We start from the raw sequence: 24,147 nt of genomic DNA, 5'->3' as shown, positions 1-24,147 counted from the left end.
GAGGTCACTTCCATTCTTTAATTGAATAAGCCTCCTCTGAAATTAGTAGATTGTTTTATAATTTGAATTCAACCTAAATGTAAGCCATTGTCTCCTATTTCAATGGTAATTTGTCATAATAGATAACATGACACACTTGCATATTGTTCTAGCTGTAGGGTATCAAGAAAGCCAAAGATTTCTAGATGTCTTGTACTTCTGAAATTAAGACCATCATCTGGGCACATATATTAGCATTTATGAAGCTACTGGAATGTGCTGTTAAAGGAAACACAGCATAGCTTCTGCCCAACTTTATTTTGTCATTTTTATTAGGAAATTATTTAAGAAACTGATGAGAATTAAGATTATCTACAAACAATCCGTTAACATTTTTTTCCCCAACAGATTGAAGAGCTCACCAGCAACCTCCCACAGCTCCAGTCGTTGTCTAGCAGCGCTTCTTCTGTGGAGAGTATTGTCAGTTCAGAAACTGCGAGTCCCCCGAGCAAACGGAAGGTGGTAACCAAGGTCCAAGGAAGTGCCAGAAAGGCTTTGTTAAAATGGATACAGTACACAGCAGCAAAGTAAGTAACCTACAGATGAACTGAGTTTGTATCTTAAGTGCAGACTTTTTCTTCAGATTCTGAACTCTCTCAGTCAGGGATTGTCCTTTTGCTCTGCATTTATATAGTACCTCCCTGTGATCATGTTCTTTTTGACATCTGAGGCTGCTAGCAATACAACAAGCAAGTAATAAATAATGATTTGCATTAATTTTAGAAGCAATCATATTTTATAGTTTCTGAATAATTAATGGGATTATCTTTGATGGAATGAGGAAAGGGGAATTAGATGCCTGAATGACAATGTATTAGTCCTGCTGCCGAAACCCTCAGTATGACAGTGCAAGACCCACACCAACATAGCATTCCCCAGTGGCAGAGCTTCTGGGAGCACTAAATTCTGGCACTCGATGGAAAGGCAGGTGAAGAAAAACTATGAATATCCTGCTTCAGTTTTGCAGTACAAGGGACATTACTACAGCAATTGCTCTGAATTTTCATTCTTTTTAATCCAAGTTACTTTGGAGTTATTTCTTGCTATTTCTTGTTAATTTAAGAATCTTCTTCATTTGGCATAATTATCCCACATTTCTTCTTCTTTCAAAAAGTCATTTAAAAAGCACATAAATTAGATAAAAGATATAATAGGAGCTTGATGGCTTCCACAATAAGAAAATAAAAATCAAATATGTAAAACAATACAATGGATTTATTTGTTCAAACTAAGGAATCACTGCTATTTGAGGAGATCTATCATTTGCAAAATGTGGAGGGGAAATGGCCAGTTATGAAATGATGCCTCAGAAAAAAAGAAATATAATTGTAAAGATAGAGACTTTCTCCAGTTTTCCAATAAATTGGTACAATACATTAATTTATAGTGCAGTACAGTCTAATTTGGCATTCTTCCTATTGCAATGTTGTCAGTAAAAGACAGGCAACTGGAAGTGGTGAGCTGCAATTTCCAGACATGTAAACAAACAAAATACAAAGAAAGAAAGAGGTTCATAAATGAAACTGTCAACATTATTGGGAAGAGCAGGTGAAATGTGTTGAAAGAAGCCTAGAGGAAGGATTTGCATAGCCCAGCTTCACACTGTAATTTGCAAGGTCTAGCTCAGTAAAGTCAGTGAAAGTGTTTCACTGATCACGGTGAGCTTTGAATGAAGCCTTCGTTCAGATTTAGTGTAGCTGTGAACCTCCCAATGGCAAGCCTGACTTAGTGTCTGTGTCCTCAAAAGAAGTTTGCATGTTCAGACAAAGTAAAAAATAGTCTTGCAGCCTGTAGACCACCATACCTTTCAGAATAACTTTTGAAAGAAGCAGTCGGAAGTGTGATCAAGTTCTGATTACTTTCTCACTAAGTCACTCTCAGTGAGTCACTGTTCGTGCTTTAATTTTAAAAGCTAACGGATTCATGCAGTCTTTTTTTGCTTTTGGTGTGATACTGATGTACCTAACTGAACTGCAGTAGTTATAATGGAGGGAGATATGAAGTGCTTTATAGTGAGGGATAGAATAGTGAAGGGAGCTGCATACATCCACAGGCTCTGCATGTCATACAAGAACATTGAGAACCTTGCTGTGCTTCATTTGATCAAAACACCATTGGCTTATTGCCACTAGCAAGCCCACTGGAGACAAATACTGTATGTATATGACAAAAAAAATATTGGAGCTTCATAGGCAGAAATAAATTTATGCAGTGGATGGATGGAACTGTAGCTGACCTCATTATTAGCATTGCAGGAACAAGTGGTTTAGGTTTAATGATGGGTAGCCAGTGGGTGGAGAGTATCCTGTCTCCTCCCCTGTTTCATCTTGTCCTGATATTGTTGCAAGTCACTTTTTTTTTTTTTTCCTTTCATATTCTTCAGACAAGTTGGAGTTGAAATCAAAGATTTTGGACAAAGTTGGAGGAGTGGTGTTGCATTTCATTCCATTATTCATGCTATCCGCCCAGATTTAGTGGACATGGAGAAAGTGAGGGGAAGGTCAAATAGAGAAAACCTGGAAGAAGCCTTCACACTCGCAGAAGCAGAACTAGGAATTCCAAGGCTCCTTGATCCAGAAGGTACCTAATGCATAGTTGAAAAAAGTTTGAACTACTTGCATGGTTTAAATAAGATGTGCTGATTCATAGTGTTTAGACATTTAAGAAACATCTTGTGCTGTTCAGCTAAAAATTAATTTACTGTGTCCTACACTTGTCTAGATGTGGATGTTGACAAGCCAGATGAAAAGTCTGTCATGACCTATGTAGCCCAGTTTTTGAAGTACTATCCTGATCCTCATCATACAGTGACTGATGTGGCGGAGAATGATGTAAGTTAGTCTTGCATAACTATACAAGCCAGTTTATCATGAGGGGGGCTTTATAAATACATTTTATAGCTTTCTTATAGTTCATTATGTTTCCTTTTGATGAACAGTTCAAGTGAAGAGCAAACACAACAAGAAAACTAGGAAAGATTAGCTGAGAATAAAGGAACCAGTGTTGCAGATGTTTACTAGCAGATGGAGAAAGTAGAATGCTGATCCTGCAGAGATTTTTCTATTTTCAACAGTAGGAGCCAAGAAGAACACAAACAATTATTGTAGATAGTAGCAAACCAGTGGATTGTAAAGTTCCCTAAGAGGTTTTCAAGCATAACACCAATGAGATAGCAATAATTTGTTTCCTGAAGCAATGCGTCACTTCTGTTTCTGTCACACTGGGTTTCTGGATAAGTACAAGAACAGTCAGAGAGATCACTTAGGCACAATCTGGGCTTTTAGGCTCAGGAGGCAATTACAATTTTGACATAGGTTTCTTTCTGTTGCACACTGATGTTTGACTATTCACTTTAAGGAATTGTTTTCAGTCATGGTTTTTTTCTTTTTTTTTTTTGTTTTGTTTTGGGTATGCTCTAGTGCATTGGCTTTGCACTAGAATGGGTATACTCAGTGATGCCAAGTGATCATGACTCACTTCCTAATCCTGATCATTTGCTTTCTTCATGGCAAATGCAGGAAACACTGCTGAGACAATCTGCTCAGCCGCAGCAAGAGAGGAAGAGGGGGCACTTTTTAATCTTTCTTCAGATCTATAGAGGAGCCTTGAAAGGAGTGAATCTTCTTCCTTATCATTAAGTGTGGCTAAGGCAGCCGTAGCTTTACTGTTTGATTCCAGTGCCTGAGCACCCACAGAGACGATAGCACATGAGCTGTGAAAGGAAAACTACTGAGTTGCATCCAGAATTTCCAGAGAGTTACCAGGAAGTGCCACATCATAAATTCATCAATTTAACATGCTGAGCTCAACACCACCTACTCTTCCTAGATATACCTGAGATACTCCAGTAGCAATCCAAGTGAATTTTGGTAGAACCACTGGTAGCCTGCATGTCATACTGCAGAAAGCAGTAGCTCCTAGACTTTGAGAAGAAAGTAAGAGTTTGACATTGCACTAAATTTCTCATGTCATCATTCTTCGTTTCCTTGAGGAAAAACTATATTCCTTCTTACACCCCTGATGGAGTGCGTGGCAGTTTGAGACAAACTCCACTTCTCCAGTAGAGTCTCCAGTCAAGAATAGCGATGGGGCCCTTAATTTTTTCTAACATGAACTCTATTAATCCTTCTCTAGAGAAACTCTCATCCCTGTCAGGCACCTGTGTCCAGTCTGTACCTTGCTCCCTAATCCTGTCCACCATAACTTCTAATTCCCTCACCTCTTGTCATGGTACGAAATGATGACCAGATGACATGTGATAGGTTGATGGGAAAGAGATCTGTATGGATCCAGGCCAGTAAGCAATGCACAAAAAGTTCAGGACCCCCAAATAGTCACTGGCCCTGAAGCAGTGGAATACATAGAAAAAACAGCATGATGCTTTCATCTGTTTGGGACTGCATAGATATAATCTCTCGAATGGCTAAACTTTAGTGCACTATGTTTTTTTATTACTATAAACTTTTGCATTTCTGTCATATATCCCAGAGAGAAGCTTGTTTGCTGCTTTACTTGGCTGCTTTACTTACGACTTTCAGGGAGAATCTGCCAACATATAATCAAATTTCTCATACTCAGAACTTGGGTTTTAAGATATTTGATCTATTCTCAAGAAAATCATGATGGGTTTGGCAGACTATCGTATACAAATTTCAACAAATGTTAGGACCTGGGTTTATACAGTTCTGCAGGAGAGGGAGAAAGAAGCCAGGACTTAATACAGTCGATCCTGTTGACTGCAGGATACCTAGATGAAACAAGATATTCAGATAATCCTTGGCAAAATAAGCATGTCATTCATATAGTATGGTACCTAAGGGGAGATTCTAGTGATGAAAATCCAGCAACACAGTTTAAAAATATACAGACATAAGGATTGCATTCCATATATATACAGTATTTGAATGGAAAATTGAAAAAAAAAATCTCAGTCAGATGTTTCGTAATCAGATATCTTACGGATGTTTTTTTTGTTTGGTTGTTTTGTTTTGTTTTGTTTTGTTTGTTTGTTTGTTTGTTTTTCACTGAGTGCTTCTACATCTTTTAGCCCAGATTTTTAATTGTGTATGGATTGGTGAAAATTAAGCAAAGGATCATTTAAACACCAGGTTAAGTAAGGCTATCACAACAGCAGATCCAGATTGGTAGTGTTGCCAGCAGCTCAAGAGAGGTTCCCAGCTGGTGAGGACACACTTGGAGCACTGTGTCCAGCTCTGGGATCCTAAATACAAGGTGCCCAGACAGATTGGAGAGAGTCTAAAAAGGACCACAAAGATGAGGAAGGGACTGGAGCATCTGTCCTATGATGAGAGGCTGAGAGAGCTGGGACTGTTCAACCTGGTCTTATCAATGTGTATAATACCTGAAGGGAGGGTGCAAAGACAACAGAGCCAGGCTCTTCTCAGTGGTGTCCAGTGACAGCACCAGAGTCAGTGGGCACAAACTGAAACACAGGAGGTTCCCTCTGAACATCAGAAAATTCATTTTTCACTGTGAGTGTGACTGAGAACTTGTACAAGTTACCGAGAAAGGCTGTGAAGTCTCCATCCTTTGACATATTCAAGCACCGCCTGGACATGATCCTAGGCAGCCTGCTCTAGGTGGCCCTGCTTGAGCAGGAGGTTTGGACCAGATGATCTCCAGAGCTTTGTCCCTTTCAACCTCAACTGTTCTGTGATTCTGCAATTCTGTGATAATATTTAAGGGCACAGCTGATACATTTAAGACTTTTTTTAAATGAAACAGCAACAGTAGAGGTCTTCTTGCAATGCAAGAGGAATGCTCTTTTCTAAATGGCATCATACAAGAATGGAGATCTAAATGCCTTTAAAAAAATGTAGAAAAGTAGATTCTGCTTATAAGAGCAGGAACTATTTTCCTTAGTACTTAGAACATTCATGAACTTATCCCTTTGCAAATTTAAGGGAAATATTTTCTGATAGGAACAACTGCTTGGAATCATAGTATGGCAACTGACTTTCTTGACCACACAAGCCATATAAATACCCTTTTTAAACCCCCTTCTGAACCTATAGTTATTTTGATATTCCCCTTGCTAAATTATTTGACTGGAAAAAATGTAAAGGAGTGAGTACTTCCTTTCTCAGTGCACAGAGTTGGCAGTGATTCAGATATGAGGTATTTGTATGACTATACAATCCATTTAGATTGAAAATTTATTTTTTCTGTTTCAAGAAGTGTTGTCCACAGGTTCTGTTCTAGATATACAAACATATGCAAAATCAGCTAATTTTAAAACAGTCCTTTTGTGTTTTGTGGAAACCATGTAAGTGAATTAGATGCCCTTGTGATCACTGTAGCTAACTGCAAGGTAAAACAGTATCTGTTGCCTCTTTCTTCCCTCTTACTGACCTGGAGTATGCATGTCCATCATAAAGCTTTCCTTAGGAATTTTGCATTATTTTGTTAGTTTAGTTATTTAGGACAGCATTCATCCATCTTTAAGAATCTAAAAGCTAGGTACTTACACTCCACCTGTTATCAATGAGAGATAGATACTTTTCCAGATTACATCTGTTTCAAGATGGTGTCCTAATTAAACTGTCTTCTGGAAGTTTGTGTTGTATAGCATTAAAACAGAGTTAAAACTGACTTAGATGAATCCTTCCCTTAGAGAATGATAGATAAAAAGTTGTTGGCAGTTGATTAAAAAGAAACCTAGACATGCTTTATGTTTTTATGACCAGTATAATCCCCCTATTCTTAGCTTTTCTGTATTCCCCCTGAAGTCTAGTATAAGGAAATACGTATCACAGAACGGTGATAGTCTTATCCCTTAAACCCCTGGGGTAGTTTTAATTTCTTGTTTTCCAAAATTAAGAACTTCTAGGGTGTATTCCATCTGACCTCTGTTCAGTTCCTTCTGTAGAATAGGTTGGGCATTAGATGCTAAGATTCCGTTTTTTTTTTTTTTATCTGTCAAAAAAAACCTGAGAGTGACTGTCAGCTCAATTGCAGATGCCAACATTTAGTTAGCGGAATCCTACTTCAGAGTGAAGTGTGTCTGGTTGGTTTCTGATGGGGGCAGGGATAGGACTTCTAACCCTCTCTCCCTGCCCTCCAGCCAGCTCGGCTGCCACTGTGTTTCCTCAAGATATGTTGTCCACATGAATTCCTATTCATCTTCCTTCCTCATTCAGTGCTGAGTTTACAAGGAATTTGTGCTGGAAGAAGTAGAATAATGATTGAAGCTTATCCCTCATTTGTGGTCAGAGGGAACAGCTATTTGCATATGCATTTCCAGAATTAAAAGGGGTCTAATATCTCATGCATGGACCAGCTATGCACATATGTGAACTTGTGTAGTCAACACATCTTAAAGAATCACAGTTACTCCAAGTTAAGTACCTATTTTTCCAGATAAAATAAGTCATGTAGTGACTAGTAATCTGGGAATCAGATCTAATATGAAAACTACTTCAGTAGATGTGATACAGACACATGAACTTGAAAATATTTTAGGTACATCTTGTATTCTTACACGTGTGGTTTTTTTACTGTTCTGTCCGGACTTTCTGCCTGCTTTGCTTTATATCATTCGCGTCTTTTTTTTTTTTTTTTTTTTCCCCTCCTTCTTCTTGTTGTTTTCTCATTTGTGTCATACTGCTAGGAACTTCAATCAATCCCAACTTTTGCTATTGCTTTTATAAAATTTAAGGTAAGGGTAATATGCTCCAGAATAATTGCTTGAATTGGACCTTTCATACTTCTTATCTGTTTTTATCCTGTACTTATTTGACTTTAAATTTGGGGTGTTTCTGTGTACGTTGATCTTCTAGCCTTGTGTTAATCTTTCCAAAAGAGCAAATAGATGAACATAATGAGTCTTGTCTGCTTTGTTACATGAGCTGTTCCTAACAGTCTAATGCTTAATTTTTGCAAATAATTTCACAGAAATATTATAGAAAAGAAATCAACTTTCCTGTAATAAGTCTCAGACTGTGCTTTTGGTTGTCTGAAGTATAGATATAAATGTGAAATATATATAGCATAATTAATTCAGGTATAAACATTTTTAAAGGGACTTGATTTTCTCAGCATGTAGGCAATACAGTAGTTCAACATCCATGAAAAACAGGTGACTTAATTTTTTTAGATTTAAAAGTGCATATTTGAAATTTCTATCCTGCCTGTGCCTGAGAATTTGAACAGTTCACCTGGTTTATAATTATACATTAGATAACCCAACAAAGTACACCTTTTCCAGTCCATAATTAAATTTCTCATGAAACATAGATGTGCATTTTTAGCTCTTCTAACACCAGAGTATTCTGTATTATGCAATTTTCAAATTAACTCTGGCACATCTGGTTAATAAAATAATGTTTTGACTTTGAGTCTGGGCTGAAAACGTTCTTTGTAAATTTAAATTGTACCCCCTTTTCACATAGGAACTCATAACCATTTTTCTCTAATTACCTTTTTTGATGTTCTTTGGCGGTTGAGTGCTCCAATTCTGTTAATCTCTGCAAATCAGTGAATATTCATAGAATGGTGGCAGGATAAATTAATACTTTAAAATGCTGTTTGGAAGTAGCATGCAGAATAAGTCATAGTGGCTTAGATAAACTGAAATAAATGTGATCAGAGATCAGTGATCCTCATATTGGGGAGAGCACAAATAGCTATAATTATCCTAAATAACTTTTCTTTGATTGTTTATGTTCTGATCTGTATGCCACTTCAGATGTGCAGGCTTTAGAAAATAATTTACATATCTGTAATAATATCCTTTTGATTTTTTTTTACTAAGAGTAAGAACCACTAGATACTAATGAAAATCTTGTTTTAAGAATGGTAGCTCATTAAACCTGGAGGGTGTTGGTGACAGGTGCCTTGGTGTCTAAGTGAATCTTTTATGTTGGTTACCCAAACTGAGACTTAAAATGTCTTTGGATCAACCAATAACCACAGAACCAACTTTGCAGGTGGTAAGTGATGCCCTGAACTGGAAACCTGTGAAAATGTGTGAATAAATACATAAAATGCTTATCATGCATTGTTGCACGGTGCCTCTAACAGCATTCAGTTAGGCAGTTACTACAACCCCTACATCTTCTGAAATTAAACAAAGTAAACAAAAAATCATCTAACTAAATAATTTAAAAAAAGAATCACAGAAGACTCAATGTCACCTGTTCATTTTATCTTATTACTTAATGTCAGAGAAGTGGTATGTGATTTAAGAGAGGTGTGACTGTTACTCTGTTCTTTAACTTTGAGTACCATAGAGGTGTTCTTGGTCCTGGTGATCTTCTATTTGAAAAGGATTGTCAGACCCAGTTTTAGCCATTATTAAATTTTTAAGCTATGTTGACAGGAATCTTGCAAAATACCTATTTTGCGCACATTGCTGTATGAACAATTGCAGCCACACAGGTGCTCTTCCAAAGACTTACCTTAAGGAGGTGCTTCTCAGCAGTAATAACATGAGCAACAGAGAAATAAAAAACAGTGGTTTGCAAAACTGAAATTATAGTGTGAACTAAAAGTAATATGCACAATACTGTGACACACTTATTCTCTTCCTGATTTCAGGAATATCTTATTGTTACAGGACCTTCAGTCCATTAAGATGCATAGTTTAGTATTGCCTTTATGGAGCTGACAGCTAAATACTAATAGAGACTTCAACAGTCTCACTAAAGTTTTAACTTCTAATGAATGGAGTGCATTTAATACCAAAGTTCTTTTTTTGATGACTGAATGAGTTAAGAGTTCTCTTTTATATTCTCCTCGTAGGGGAGTAGTCCTGGCTTTGCTGTTTATCTCAAAGAACCTTGATGTTATTTTTCCACACAGAACCAACTATCAGACCAGAAGAGTAGGAATTCTATTCTCCTTCTCTATATTTAAATGCTTTGAGAAGATGGAAGCACTATGAGTTTTGGCTTCTTAGGACACTATGTGCAGTTAGGGAAATCCCAGCATTACAAATAGCTGGAGTCAGAAAGTGTCATATCTGTCCTACATCATTTCTCAGGTACTGGCTTTTGGAGAGTGTCAGAAGACAGGAGCATGAGCGATAGGGAGCTTGGTTCCAGCACAGCTGCTCTAATATCGTGTTAACCTCACTGCATCTACCGGGCTAAGAATTTACCTGCCGAGTTAACAGACATAATATCTGTTGATATTTGCTCAATCTGTTGTGCACATTCTGTCCAGCCAGCTACCACTGTTTTGAGTAGAGGATCAGTAAGAGAGTGAATAAAAACACATCAAAGAAGTGTTTCTTTCTTATCTGGGGTTCCTGTCCTTTCCTTAGGTGAAATTAAGCAATAGCTCTATGCTTTTAAAATTAGTAAGAGAAGTTATAATTTACTCATTTGAGGCAGCTTTCAAAGAAAGCAACCATAATTGGCTCCTTACCCAGGCTACGATCCTTTCTTAAAAGAAAGTACTTTTTTTCTTAAATATAGTCAGTGACTCTTCTTTTTCATCACATGGTCCAGTTTTTCTTCTCTCATGTAATGCTTGAAACTTAATCACTCGTTTTAGGTGATTAACTCATATGAAATGGTGTTGCATTTGCTTGCTGTAATAGATCAGCTTCTGACAAGTTTTACAGTAATATGGCTTCTTTGGTTTCAAAGAGTAGCTTCTGATTAACAGCCAGCACATATGATTCATTGGCTGGAAATTTGAGATGGATGCTTGTATCCTATTTGATTAGCCTGCTTACACAGTGCACAAAAAAACTTTCTGTTGTCTGCTAACCTTCTCATATAACATGCTTACAGACCTGAGATTTCCTGTTAGTATTTTTCTATTCACTGCCAGGTCACTGAATTCTGCAGAGAAATTTGCAGTCTTGCAAAGCACCAGTGCCATGACAGACTGAAGTGTTAAAGCAAAACTGTAAAACAAATATGCTGTCTTTCAAAGCCATAAAATGGCATGGAAGGAAAAGAAACAGAATGCAATTGGGTTTTCTTTCTTTCTTTTAATTTTCCTTGTTAAAACATGCTTTATCAAAATATTTTTCCAACTTCTGAACTTGGAGCTTAATGTGAGGGAGTGCCCTCAAGTCACTTAGAAAATAACATTTTTTTTTCAGCAATAGCAGACCAGATAATAAAACAGTGGTAAAAGATGATTAAATCCTCTCCTGTTTCAGCTCAATTAACTTCTATTGAAAATTGACCCTTCAAATATGTGGAAGACTAAGATTAGTTGTTGAAGTATATTTAAAAGACTTTGTGTTAATTTAAAATCAGATGAGAACTGCAAGTAATATCTCTGACACTGCAATGTCACAAATTGTCATGGTTTCACCACTGTAAGACTCATGTCTAGATGCTGAGTTCTCCTCTCACACTCAGGAAGTGCTTTTCAGTTAGGCTGTATGAAGATTAATGATGAGGGAAGTGGGCTCAGATGTTCCATTGGCTTTCACAACTAATGACCTTGACTTGCTAAAGAGATGTTAATTTCTGGACTCTGACACCTCTACCAATAGTCTGCAATGGTTTTTTGTGTGTGTGGTTGTACTAAATCATAGAAGGAAGACAGATTGATGCTGAGAGACCTAAAAGTGTGGACAGAACAATTTGAAAGAGACTTAACACGAGCACAGGTGGCAGAAACAAGCTTACAGGAGAAATACCAGGTAAGCAGTAGGGAAAATTTTGTATGGTAAGACATTATTGTAATCAATATGTGTAACATATACTGCAGTATTTTATGCAGTGTGTATATTTGCATGTCAATATACTGTAGTTTAAAGAAATAAGGATACAAACTGTCTTGCCTTTTATTGGTGGAGGAGTTATAATCTCAGCTCCAGTTTTGCTACGTAGAACAGATGGTTTGCCTAACACAGAGCTTTTTCTAGCAGTGTGAAGAAGGACTGTCCTAGTTAGAAGTGAGCATGTGTCTGTACAGTCCTTCCAGATCCTGCATGATACAGCTCAGATGGGAGGTATGTTTGAAGGCTGGATGAGGTGACAGGTGGAGAGGACAGGGCTTAGAGCTTAATTTTTAACCACTCACTCAAAGGTTAGTGACTAAATCAGCAACATAAATTTTGGCCTAAATTTACCCCTGAAGCTCAACTGCTCTCTAAAAGCAGCCACTGTCTGTCCCAAGTAGCATTTAATCCATTTGCGAGTTTATCTGATCAATTATTATTTCCTTTAATATAGGGTTCAGATGTCTGATAAGTGAAGGGAAATACAAAAGTCCTGCCTGTATTTCCCTGGAAGATTATACTGTCTATTAAAACCTTTAATAAAATGCATTTCAGTATAGATATACAAGTTTACTGCTACTCCTCTTTGGGAAGGGGTAGGACTTTTATCAGTACAGAATTGTCATAAGTTGTAGTACTCCATGAATGTTGAAGAACTTAATTCTTTGCCTCTACTACATTGATTTGATTTTCTCTTTGTGCAGTCATTTAAGCATTTCAGAGTACAATATGAGGTAAAAAGGAAGCAGATTGAGCTTGTAACCCAGTCATTAAGGAAAGATGGTAAATTATCACTTGATCAAGCTATTGTGAAGCAAGCATGGGACAGAGTTTCTTCCAGGGTAAGTTGAAAATTATTATGCTATATATTTTTTTTTTAAAATGAAAGAGAATTTAAAATAATTTAGACACCTGTTTACTATTGATTTTATTAGGCATTATGAACCTAAAAATGGACCAAGTTTCTAGCACTGAATTATTTTGCATTTGTTTTGAGAACATTTACTGCACTATTATCTTTAATATTGCTCAAAGATAGATTATGGACTTTAAGAAAAGGACTATACTTTGAGGTTTCCCTGTATTTACAAGTGTGTTAACAGTGCTTAGCCAAGTTCAAAACATTGCTGATAAAAAGAAAAGCATACACAATGCCCCTTCAAAATTAAGTGTTTTAATGTAAATTGCTAGTTATCTGAGAAATTCTAATACAATATTTTTTAATATAACTAACACCATTTCTGTGTAATACTGAATACTTTATCAATAAATGAGGTTTTAATGCTATTTTTGACTTGGTTACAACAGTAATAAATTAATATTTATGTTATAATTTTGTAAAAATTGAATGAAAAATCCTGAGCAAATTATATTGTTTGTCCAAAATAAGAAGTTAATAAATCATTATTACTCAGTGTCTATTCAGGGATGGGGTTTATGTCATATATTTAACAGAGGATCTGTTTAAAAATATTCTGGAGTTTGATATAATTTTCATTATTTTTTCACACTCAAAACTGGGATTGAGAATAAGAGTATTTTGCTGCTATATTTTCGACTCTACAGTCCTTTCAAACTCATTTGCACTTTACACATAGCAAATATGTTCAAAATAGAGATAAAAAGATTTTATGCAAGAGCATGAAATAAATGACATTGGGTGGAAGAAGGTCTCGCATCCCTTGCTGTGCCTATTAACTGATGAATTTCTAGATCTTTAGCTTGTTCCAGTTTATATGTGGTCGGTTCTGTAACTCAGTTACCATTCTGGAAGGGAAATACATGAATTAGTGAATCCTTACAGAGATTTTGTTGCCTGTGAGAATGCTATAATTTCAGAACTAATGTGAAGTAATATACCTAGGTTTATGTCTCAAACATACTCTATTATATGGGGTTTTGGTCTTATAGCATAAAGACTGATTTTTCTCAAGAAACTTGTTTGTATGATTAAGGAAGGAAGTTCAATCCTCTTAATTTTATTTCCTAGCTACTTGATTGGCACATACACCTTGATAAATCTCTTCCTGCACCTTTGGGTACCATAGGTGCTTGGCTGTATAGAGCAGAGGCTGCTCTGAGGGAAGAAGTAACTATTCACCAAACTCATGAGGAAACAGCAAATACAATACACCGGAAGCTTGAACAACATAAGGTAGGTCTATATGCATTAATTCTGTGCATTATATTCAATTGTTTCCAAAGCTGTAAATGTTCCATACTGTACAAAGAAAGATTATTACTTCTAGTTTCTGAGTGGCATCATCTTGATAGTAGCTAAAGCTAGGTGTCTTTTAGTGATGACTTGAACTGTGGTATCTGTGTTTCTTACGAGCAATATTATAAATTACTTTTGAATAATCCTGCTTCTTCTATCTGAAAGATATCAGGTATTAACATTTTAATAGTTCCACTATTCTAGGATTTCTGTTGGGTAGAATTCCATAGGGAGCTCATAAGTTGGATACATTGTTCAACCAATATGAACTTACTAGGTGAAACAGGAGAGAGAGCAAATGTACTAAGTGTGCTGATAGTCAGTGCTGGTGATGTGCACCAGGGCAAATAATAGAATGAAGTGAATGTTCATGGTGCTATGATGACAAATAGCATGAGAAGTCTCCTCTGCTGTGGTAAACAGGAAACTTTTCCAGATGAATTTAAATAACTTTACCATTACTTTTTGCTGAATCCAAGGTCTCATTCAAAATCAAAACTTTGAGGTTTGTCTGTGCATTTATGTAATATATATGAGAAAATATAGACATAAACTGTTGATGAGATGATAAAAGAAACTGAACCAGTAAATACGGTAAAGAAAGAAAAAAGTTGGTGTAGAGAAGGGCTGCATCTGCAGCAGTAAAGCTTTATTGTTTTATATTGCTTTTTTTCTCTATCACTGCTATTCTAAAACTTGATTGTAGTTCTGTTATTTTTTGTATTTAGGATATGGGTGAGTTTTTTTTATTAAAAAGTAATGCCATATAATGAAAAGCTGAGAAGTTTCATGATCATTTTAGAACAGCTGTGACAGACTGTGGTAGTTTATCTAGCAGATCAGATGGGTCTTCTGACTACTCTTTATTAGAACAATGGCAGCTCTTCTAACTTAAGTGGTGGCTAATAAAATTTAACTAAAACAATATTAAAATCTATGTGGAAGATACTCTTCTTTCAAGGTCTAGTCTCTTGTAATGCTAAATTTCATTAGCTTTCTTGTTAACATCAAATGCTTCAGAATTCATAACGTTTGACATTTGTTTAAAAAAAAGTGAGTCAAACACTTTTTGTTCTTATAATGTGAACACTATAGACCTCCTTTTGATACATTCACAAGAAACAAAAGAATGTCCTAAACTGTGTTTTCTTTGCATTAGAAATGCTGTGGTGATATATTTCTATGACAACAAATAAACTTTGATAAGTTAGTCTGTGCCAGGGGAGTTTTCCCATGGGAGTGGGATGAGGAAAGCTTCAAGAGAAGCATGTGTAATTATGTCTGTTCCTGGAGGTTTTTTTGTCACTCACATTTGCATTGATGAATCCTAATGTGCTATTGGATAGTACCAGAAATGCATCAGTGTATCTTTTTCAGTCCTTGTTTCCTAGCAAGTTGGTGGGGTTTGTTTGTTATGGTTTTGTTCGGGTAACATCATCACTTTGTATCTTTGTCTCATCTGACAGTGGGTTATTTTACTGAGCTTTATAGCTTATGGCCGTTTTGAAGCTAATACAAAATGTGCCAGTTTATTTGGACAAACCTTCACAGAATCAGATAAGCACTTAGGTTTGTTTTAGTTAATAATGCCACTGAGATCCTGAAGTTAAGGACAATGTCTGTGTTTGTTGTGAGTCATTTTACAGAGCAGAATTTCACTTGATGAGAACACTATATAAAAATTTTCATGGGATTCCAGCTGATGTCGGATGAAACTACTGGGTTTTATTTTGACTTATGAATGCAAGTTAGGGGCATCCCTTTATGTCTGGTGAGGTCTCAGGTGCAGCTAGCTGAGATACTTGTTCCCTGTCTTTCCTTTATGTGAGAGTATGTTAGTCACAGGATACCTGATTGGAGTTTTTGCCATGTTAAAATCAGTGCATTCCTTGCATCTAAGAAAGCCTAGGTCATTTTTCTTCACAACAAGGTGTTGAATGAAGTGGAAAACAAGGAAAATATAGGTGGATTAATGGGGATGGTGGGACTATTTGGTGAGCTGAGCCAGTGAATCGCCATTAATTTCTGCTGTGCAAGCACTGGGCACTGGCTGGGAGGAAACCCTTCCTCAGCACATAGGAATAAATAGACATCTGTGATCAATACACAACCTTGCATTTTGTTCCCTCAGGTGAGAAAGGGGAACCTTTGTATAATTTCCTTTGCTAATAGCCTTCTGAGCACTTTGTGCCAGGAGCTGTCTGTATGCAGTAAAATACCCACTGTTCTGTATCCTCTCAGCCGCTGGGGACTTGACGTGTTATTGTTATGGTATCTCTTCAAAGACTACTGCCAGTCATTCATTTTAATATGTAATCTCCAGGAAGTCGTTTGAAGCAGTGTTGCTTAGTTACAGTTGAAATGTGCTCTGCTGTAAGGTTTTTGCTGCTACAATTCTTATCACAGGAATACAGGTCGGATACCACATTCTGCATTCATTTGTGTAATATAGAGAGATCGATCCTGAAATCTTCTGATGCTGAGTGAAAAGTTCACTAAATATTGAATATGTACTTACATAAGGAGCTATGGATCTTCTGCCTATATATAATGGAGTAGATTAGTTGCTGAAAATTTGAGTCTATACCTAATAAAGGTTAGTACCTGTTATAAAGATGTGAAGAGTAAATTTAGCAAGATTATGCTGTTGTGATGTTAGAATATTTGCAGACTGAATTTCAGGGATTATTTAATACAGTTAAGAGTTCTTGTTTTGTTAAACCTTTGCAGTGTATTCTCTGTTTTAAAGTCTTCCATAATTGTTAGACACAGCTTTAGCAGAGCATCTTATAAGGGGGTTCCCTATGTAAATGTTCAAGTTGATGTAAATGCTTTTGTGGTATGCACAACCTTGCATGTAAATGTGAGAGCATGATCAAATAGTTAACTACATTGAGTCATCAGTGCAGGCTTAAAATTGTGCTTATTAGTTAGATAGCCTACTGTGAGCCTTCCCTCTCTCTTTCTCTCTCTCTCTCTCTCTCTCTCTCTCTGTGTGTGTGTCTCCCTTCTTCCCCCTGCCCTCCCATCTCTCTCTCTTTCTTAAATTCAAATCAGGATCTGCTGAAAAACACAGATGGTCACAAAAAGGCATTCCATGAGATCCACCGGGCCAGGTCTGTTAACGGAGTACCCGTTCCACCTGATCAATTAGAGGATATGGCAGAGAGGTAAGGCTTTCAACCTGAAATAAAAACCCTCGGTGAATGAAAGGGAACCTGTTTGCTTTTTAATCCGTTTATGTAGAAATCCCCGTCTAATTATGTTTCTCACTGGCAAGCATGAAAAAATCAGAAGGGAAAACCTTCTAGAATGTATATAAAATATACCGAAAAGCCTGATGCTTTAAAGATGGATGAGAATCAAAATAAGCTTTGGATTTTGAAAGGGAATACTTCTTTACATTGATCCTGTTATTACTTGTCCCTGGAAGAGATGTTATGTAACAACAGCTGGGATGCATGTGGAAATAAAATCGAAAAATGACTTTGCAAAACTTAGTAACAGATGTAAACTGATGATTTCTATGAATAAACAGAAATGTAATTAATTTGCTATTCAAGAGCAGTCATCAGAATGATCATCATGCATAATTAAATGTTTGTAGACTATGAATTAGGTGAAAGATTAGAATAATATCTGAACTGTAACTAAAGCTTTCAGTCTCTCCTGCAAAAATGAATATTGCTGCATTTTACTACAGTGTGATTCATTTTATAGGTTTAATTTTGTTGTCTCTTCATCTGAGCTCCATCTGTTGAAGATGGAATTTCTGGAACTGAAGTACCGTCTACTGTCACTCTTAGTCCTTGCAGAATCAAAGTTAAAATCCTGGATTATCAAATATGGAAGGCGAGAGTCGGTGGAACTACTTCTTCAGAATTATATTGTAAGTTGGGGTTGTCTTCTTCTTTCTATAATTATGTTTGAAATACTCATACTTAAGATATCTGGAAATGAAGAAAAGAACAGAAACAGAAATGAGACTTGCCAGTCATCAACTTCATGACTGCATTCTTATGGAATATCTTTTCAGAGGTGAATCTGTCTTCCCCATGGAGGAACTTTAGTCAAAATGTTAAAAATGGAAATTATTTGTATCATCTCTTCAAAAACAGAAATAATGTCCTATCTGCTAACTGTCTGACCATCAACTTACCAAACATATCTGGAAGTTCCAAATCCTGGGTTTTTACTTACCTTAGATAGCAATTCCAATAAATTAATTTCATCTTATTTTACAGCTTCATAGATGCACTGTATAGTGGCTATGCACTGATTAAAAGTAGAGATAGGGGAGGTTTTTGGCATGCAGTCCCCTACAGTACTTTTTTTTTAAAATTCTTCCAAATGAAGGAAAAAAAAAAAGAAGCTATACTGCCTCTGGGTACTTGTTCAATATACTATATGGATAGAGGAGTCATTTCATTATTTTAAAGAGTTTTTTCTTTTCCTGCTAAGCATTAATATATTAAACCCTTTATTTCTGTTCTGAAAAGATACTGCTCTAGCTCTGCATCATCCATATATCATATTAAAAAACAGAGGCTGTTGACTTACAAATGCTCATTGATACGTTCCTTTTCAGTCTTATGCTGCTGTATCTTGTTAAATTCACACTTGCGGTGCCAATTGGCTGATAGAATGGTACCACTGCTGCACTTCTACGTTAGAGTGTGAGGGATTCTTTCAAAAGCAGGGCTGGGATAAATACATTTTTTCCCTTCTATCTAGTCTATATGAGGAAAATAGCCCAGGAACATTCAGTTAGGAAAGAATTCATACAGTTATAGAACCATTCAGAGCCAGGACACTGTGTAGAGAAAGTTATTGATGCCCCCACAGCCTGATGGTTTTTATTGCTTTAGAAGAGAACTTCAAACTCAATATTAAGTTCCTCTGCAAAGTAAGAATTGAAGACCTGTTCACACTTTTCCCTTTCTATGTTTAAACTTCAGTGGTTAGGGACACAAACAAATTCAGGAGTTAAGCCTTGTTTTAGACAAGCTTTGCAAAATTCAGATAGTTATTTAAAATAACATAATTGCTAGAGTGATGTGCAGTAGTTAGGATTTATAGTACATTTGTGTACTCTGTAAGACTGTTGCAAAAACTACTAAAAGATGACGAGAGAAATAATGAAAAAATGGATAGCTTGACTCTTGGATTATTATTTATATCACTTTCTTATGTTTTGTTTTACAATGGACATTAAGTGGTGAATTTGTATGTTATTTTTTGATTGCCTCAATTATTCTTCTGCTTCAGACCACTAATGCTAAGATGGTTAAAAATGCTTCCTTTAATCACGTATGAAACTGAGTCACATCAAAGTGTGGAAATTGGGACAAGAAGATAAATAGAGCTCAGTTTCATCCCTGATGGCCTTGACTTCTAGCTCTTTCCAGGTGTCCAGATTTTATTTGCTTTGACTTACCTGGGAGCAATTTTCTAGGACTGAGAGCCAAGTGTTACTATTACAGTAAATAAGGAGTCTAACGTAGGAAAGCTGTAGTCAGTACCTTATAGTCCATGACTATGTTAGCAGGAGATAAAAATGTAAGTTTGTCTGTCTGCCAAAGCAGACTGAGCAGTGTCAGCATTCTAGGAACATGCGTAGTTAGGAGCTGGATATAACATATGCCTGGAAAATATTTATATACTGTAGCTTAAAAATAAAAGTGGTGACTTAATTTATCCCATATTTTCACCTGTCTGTCCTATACCAGAAGTAAAGGTCAACACAAATTGTACACCATCAACCTGAAGAATATACTGTACCAAAGTCTCAGCTGGAATGGAAAGACTAGATACAGTTATCCATGGATTTTAACCCACAGAACTGTGTTTTGGCATTGATGTATTAACACATTTTTAACACTGTATGCTATACGGATTTGGGAAAAGCTACATATTTTCTTTAAGGGATCTTGTCAGATGGGAGACAACATTCATCAGTAAAATGTCTATATTTAATTTTTGAAAATATTTCCGATGGCTTTTGAGATCTGTGTTATGTAAGTCATTTGATAGTCTTTCACTTTCTCATATGAAGTCTTGCAGTTTTTGGTTCAGGGTAAAATGTCTGTGTGTATGAGTTTGGCAAAAGTGAAAGTCAGGAGTTTGTCACATAATTCATGGTAAAGCATGTAGACATGCCCGATTTTTTTTTTTTAACAGTAGAGGAGAGGAAAATTCTGATTGTTCTTGACTTCTAGTTGTCTTGGTTATAAACACGTTTCTAAATTATGTACTAGATAACTGGTGATTTGACATAGCAACTGTAAAATGTTTTAAAATAGAAGATTTTTAGGTATATACTGTCTGGAAGTTTAATTTTTAAAACTGTTTTTCATGTTAGGTAGTGTGGGTTGATGAATACACAAAATCTAATTCTCTTCAAAGTACATTGAGGTCAAAGCTCACTTGAAACCTGGTTTTACCAAAATCCCAGTAGTACACATAGAATTTTGTCTATTCTGACATTCCAAAGCTTGTGTAGGCATATGTGAGACATACTTGCCTTAATTTTGTAGGTGTGTAACTGAGGAGGCATGGGAGGTGGTAAAAGTTACAGAACTGTTTCAAAACTCTAGATAATACCATTAGGTAAGGCAATATAAAAGCCCTGTAAAAAAACAAGTTTTTCTCCTTTTTTAAACAGTGGTAATGCAAGATACAATATACTTGCATAATATAGAGATTGTATTTCACACTGAAAGGAAGTAAGATTTCTGAAAGACATGTAAAAAAAAAGTCAGTGTCATTTGCCGTAAGGGTTAAAGAGGCATAAATGATGAAGAGCCATAACTTTGTGACCAAAATATTTCCAGATAAATTATTCATTGTGCTGTAACACATTACATAGCTAAAATATCACCCACAAAGGAAAAGCGCTGTGTCACACTTTGGAAAAGCATCATATCTTTCTGTAGTGTTTCCTTAATCTTAGGAAGTAAAGGAAAACAGAAGGATAGGTCAAATATTTTCCATCTCTTAAAGTGAAACCTACCTTTCTGCAAAAGCTTAATACAAGAACAAATGTTAAAGTTTAACGTGAATCAATTTTTGTGGTGATTTATATGAATGATATTTTCTCTTTTATTAAAATGATTCCACTTAGATTTCAGTGTAAAACAGTTTCCATTAAAAAACTTTTAAATTAATTGCTCAGTTTCTGCACATTCAAAATATCATATGATGGCATGTTTCAGGAAGTCAGCAACTAGCAGCCTAAAAATGTATTAAGTAATCTTTCCATAAGCAAAGTAAATAAACTGTATTTGTAAAGGAAGATGCTGCTGTACCATTAATTTGAGAAGGTTAAATTTATACATTATTTTATAAAGATGATAATTCAATTATTTTATAGTGATGAAAAAAATGAATGAAGGAATAATAAAAAGTTGTCCTCAATGTCCTGATGTAATTTCATGGAAATTATCCTTATTCTTAATGTCTGTTTGTATTTTGTCTGTCTTTTTTTTTTTTCTTTTCAGTCTGTTATTGAAAATAGTAAGTTCTTTGAGCAGTACGAAGTTACTTACCAGGTCTTGAAAAGAGCAGCTGAAATGTATGCCAAAGCAAATGGCTCAGGTAAATACTTATGTTTCTGTTATCAGGGGGACATCATTTTAATCTCTTTAGGCATGTGTATCTTCTTAATATCTCCTAATATTTGTTTCTTTCATGCAGCATAGCTGTACAGCAGCTGCAGTTCACCAGAGGGTCTGCAGCCTCTGGTAGCAGTTTCACATATTCTTGAGCATGAAGCCGTCTGATACAGAGCAGCCTGCCCTCCTGCTAAGATCTCTTAATCTCTAGAAGTGGGTGGTCATGTTCAGACTTCCTAATGGGAGAAGTCCGTGGTCCATGCTAACTTCTGGATTGTTTCAGTGTTGTTGATTTGGGCCAACAGTGTGGCCAGAGACCAAATTAGGAGTAGGGAAGATCATGTTCTGGCATCTGGAAATGCTCCCTGGCTTGGCTTCATTTACTAGAAAAAGACAAATAGAGAGCTGGTCCCAGTATTGTTGTAGTAGCAAAAATATCCCCTGATTTATTGAAGATTCATCAATAACTGTGAAAACCTATAAGAGGAATCCAAGTGGTAGTTGCAATATGCTGATTCAACAGCTGCCTCCTGAATTTCTGAAAATTGACAAGTTTAGTGAGAATACATGAGGGCAATATTTGACCTAGCTAATTACAGACATGGGATCACTTTAATCTTTGCTGAGAAGGTAACACAGTAATGTCTGTGGAGTATTGCTGCAGCTGCTGAAGTGGTTTGCAGATGTAGAGAGAAATGGATATTTTTTTTTTTTGTGAAATTTAAGTTGATGGTAACGCTCAAATTTTACAAAAGCAAACATCATTTATGAGGTAGTCTTACAACTAATTGAATTGATAGATTTATTCAATGCTATAAAAAAAATCTAATAATTTATTTTCTAAAGGATAGCAACTCACTTATGTGAATTCAGAAGCAGCAGTGCAAATCAGAGGACACCTAAGCTAAAAAATATTTTTTAAACTATATATATTCTGAATGTTTTCTGAAGTCTTAGGTTTTGCTTGGGTCTTTTTTCTTCTCTCTGTTTTTTTCTTCTGGAATGAGGACACACTTGTTCCTTTATTGCCATGAGGAAAATACTAAAAATGAAATGGAAAAAATTAACAGCAGTTTGGTTTTAAAGTTGGTGTAAGGAAGATCAGAATTTCATTCAGTATTTTTCAATGCAGACGTGTTTGTACATTATACATCTCTAATATTTTCTGCTTTTTTTAAGGAAACTTTCTGTCTTGATTTTTTTTATTGCAGATTAGAAATGAGCACCACACTGAATATGCAGTGTGGCTGTTTTAATGTAGCACTCATTTTATGTACTTTTCTTAGTCATTAATTCACAGGTTTAAGTTCTCAGTTGTAATTTTGCACTAAAATTGGGCTGTGAACTGAGCATATGTATATAAAAGCCTACTGAAAAAGAATTTGCAGTAAAATATAATTCCCTGATGAGAACAGATAAGCAAAACATAAAATTAAGTTTTATAGAAATAACAATGAACCAAAATAATCAGTATCTTCCCTGTATCTCAGTGGAAGAAGTTGAGAATGTGATGAAATTCATGAATGAAACAACAGCACAATGGAGGAACCTCTCAGTAGAGGTGAGAAGTGTAAGAAGCATGTTGGAAGAAGTAATTGCTAATTGGGACAGATACAGCAGCACTGTGGCAGGTCTACAAGCTTGGCTGGAAGATGCTGAAAAAATGCTGAATGAGCCTGAACATTCTAAAAAGGTATGTACTAATAGCACATATATATGGCTGTTTTGTAAATTAAGAAATGTGGAATATGTTTTTGCGTTTGCTTAGGTTGTTTCACAAAATGTCATAAAAGAGGGAGAGATTTTTTCAGTTTCTGGCACACTGTACATTCATCATAGATGTTTCAATGTTTGCATGTACAGTGTGTACAGACATATACATACACGCATGCAATGAAGGAAGGCATCATCTGTGATAATATGGTTAGAGGCATCTTTGACATGAATATAGGGCAGCAGTATTGCTCAGGGATGGGAATGTTACACAATTCTCTCAAAGGCAAATACAGTTCTTAACACCAAAGTGCATAGTCATGTGCTGCATATAAAGACATTTAAAGAAAATTATTTTTTTCCACCATATAGATGACAGATTTCAATATTAGTTCCCTTCACAAGATACCATTATTAATATGTGTTGTTATGTTTGATGGGTAATTAATACATTTCCCTGGCATTTTAGAAATCTTTTAGACAGTTCCTTTTGGGGACCTGCAGTCATAAATGTAGTTTTTCTAGGTTTTTTTTTCTGTTCTAATATTAAAGTACTGAAACACTAACATTTATGTTTGCTCAATTTTATCGTGGTTGGAGTCTGGTCGGCAGCCAACCACCCCACAGCCGCTCACCCACCCTCCCCCGTGACCTGGGAATGGAAGAGGGAATTGGAGGGGTAAAGGGAGACTCGCAGGTTGAGATAGAAACAGTTTAATAATGATAATAAAATGAAAACAATGACAGCAATAGAAAATATAAACAGGCAATGCACAATGCAATTGCTCACCACCCGCTGACCAATACCCAGCTCATTCCCGGCTAGCGATCCTGAAATACCAAGATCCCGCAAT

General features: G+C 36.1%; 1 protein-coding gene across 1 annotated transcript in view; it reads left to right on the top strand.

Moving 5' to 3' along the window:
• SYNE1 (spectrin repeat containing nuclear envelope protein 1) overlaps nucleotides 1–24,147 on the top strand; it is a 329,785-nt gene that overhangs the window by 73,525 nt on the left and 232,113 nt on the right. The window contains 10 exon segments of the mRNA XM_042795897.1: nucleotides 388–566; nucleotides 2,423–2,619; nucleotides 2,761–2,870; nucleotides 11,561–11,668; nucleotides 12,454–12,591; nucleotides 13,740–13,904; nucleotides 17,025–17,137; nucleotides 17,688–17,856; nucleotides 21,467–21,563; nucleotides 23,071–23,273. Coding sequence (XP_042651831.1) covers nucleotides 388–566; nucleotides 2,423–2,619; nucleotides 2,761–2,870; nucleotides 11,561–11,668; nucleotides 12,454–12,591; nucleotides 13,740–13,904; nucleotides 17,025–17,137; nucleotides 17,688–17,856; nucleotides 21,467–21,563; nucleotides 23,071–23,273 — 1,479 coding nt within the window.

The sequence above is a fragment of the Tyto alba genome, unplaced genomic scaffold (genome assembly GCF_018691265.1).
Source record: "Tyto alba isolate M040663 unplaced genomic scaffold, T.alba_DEE_v4.0 Super-Scaffold_22, whole genome shotgun sequence".
Taxonomy (NCBI): Eukaryota; Metazoa; Chordata; class Aves; order Strigiformes; family Tytonidae; genus Tyto; species Tyto alba.
The sequence above is the reverse complement of the archived record's forward strand: the minus strand, read 5'-3'. Positions and strand labels throughout refer to the sequence as shown.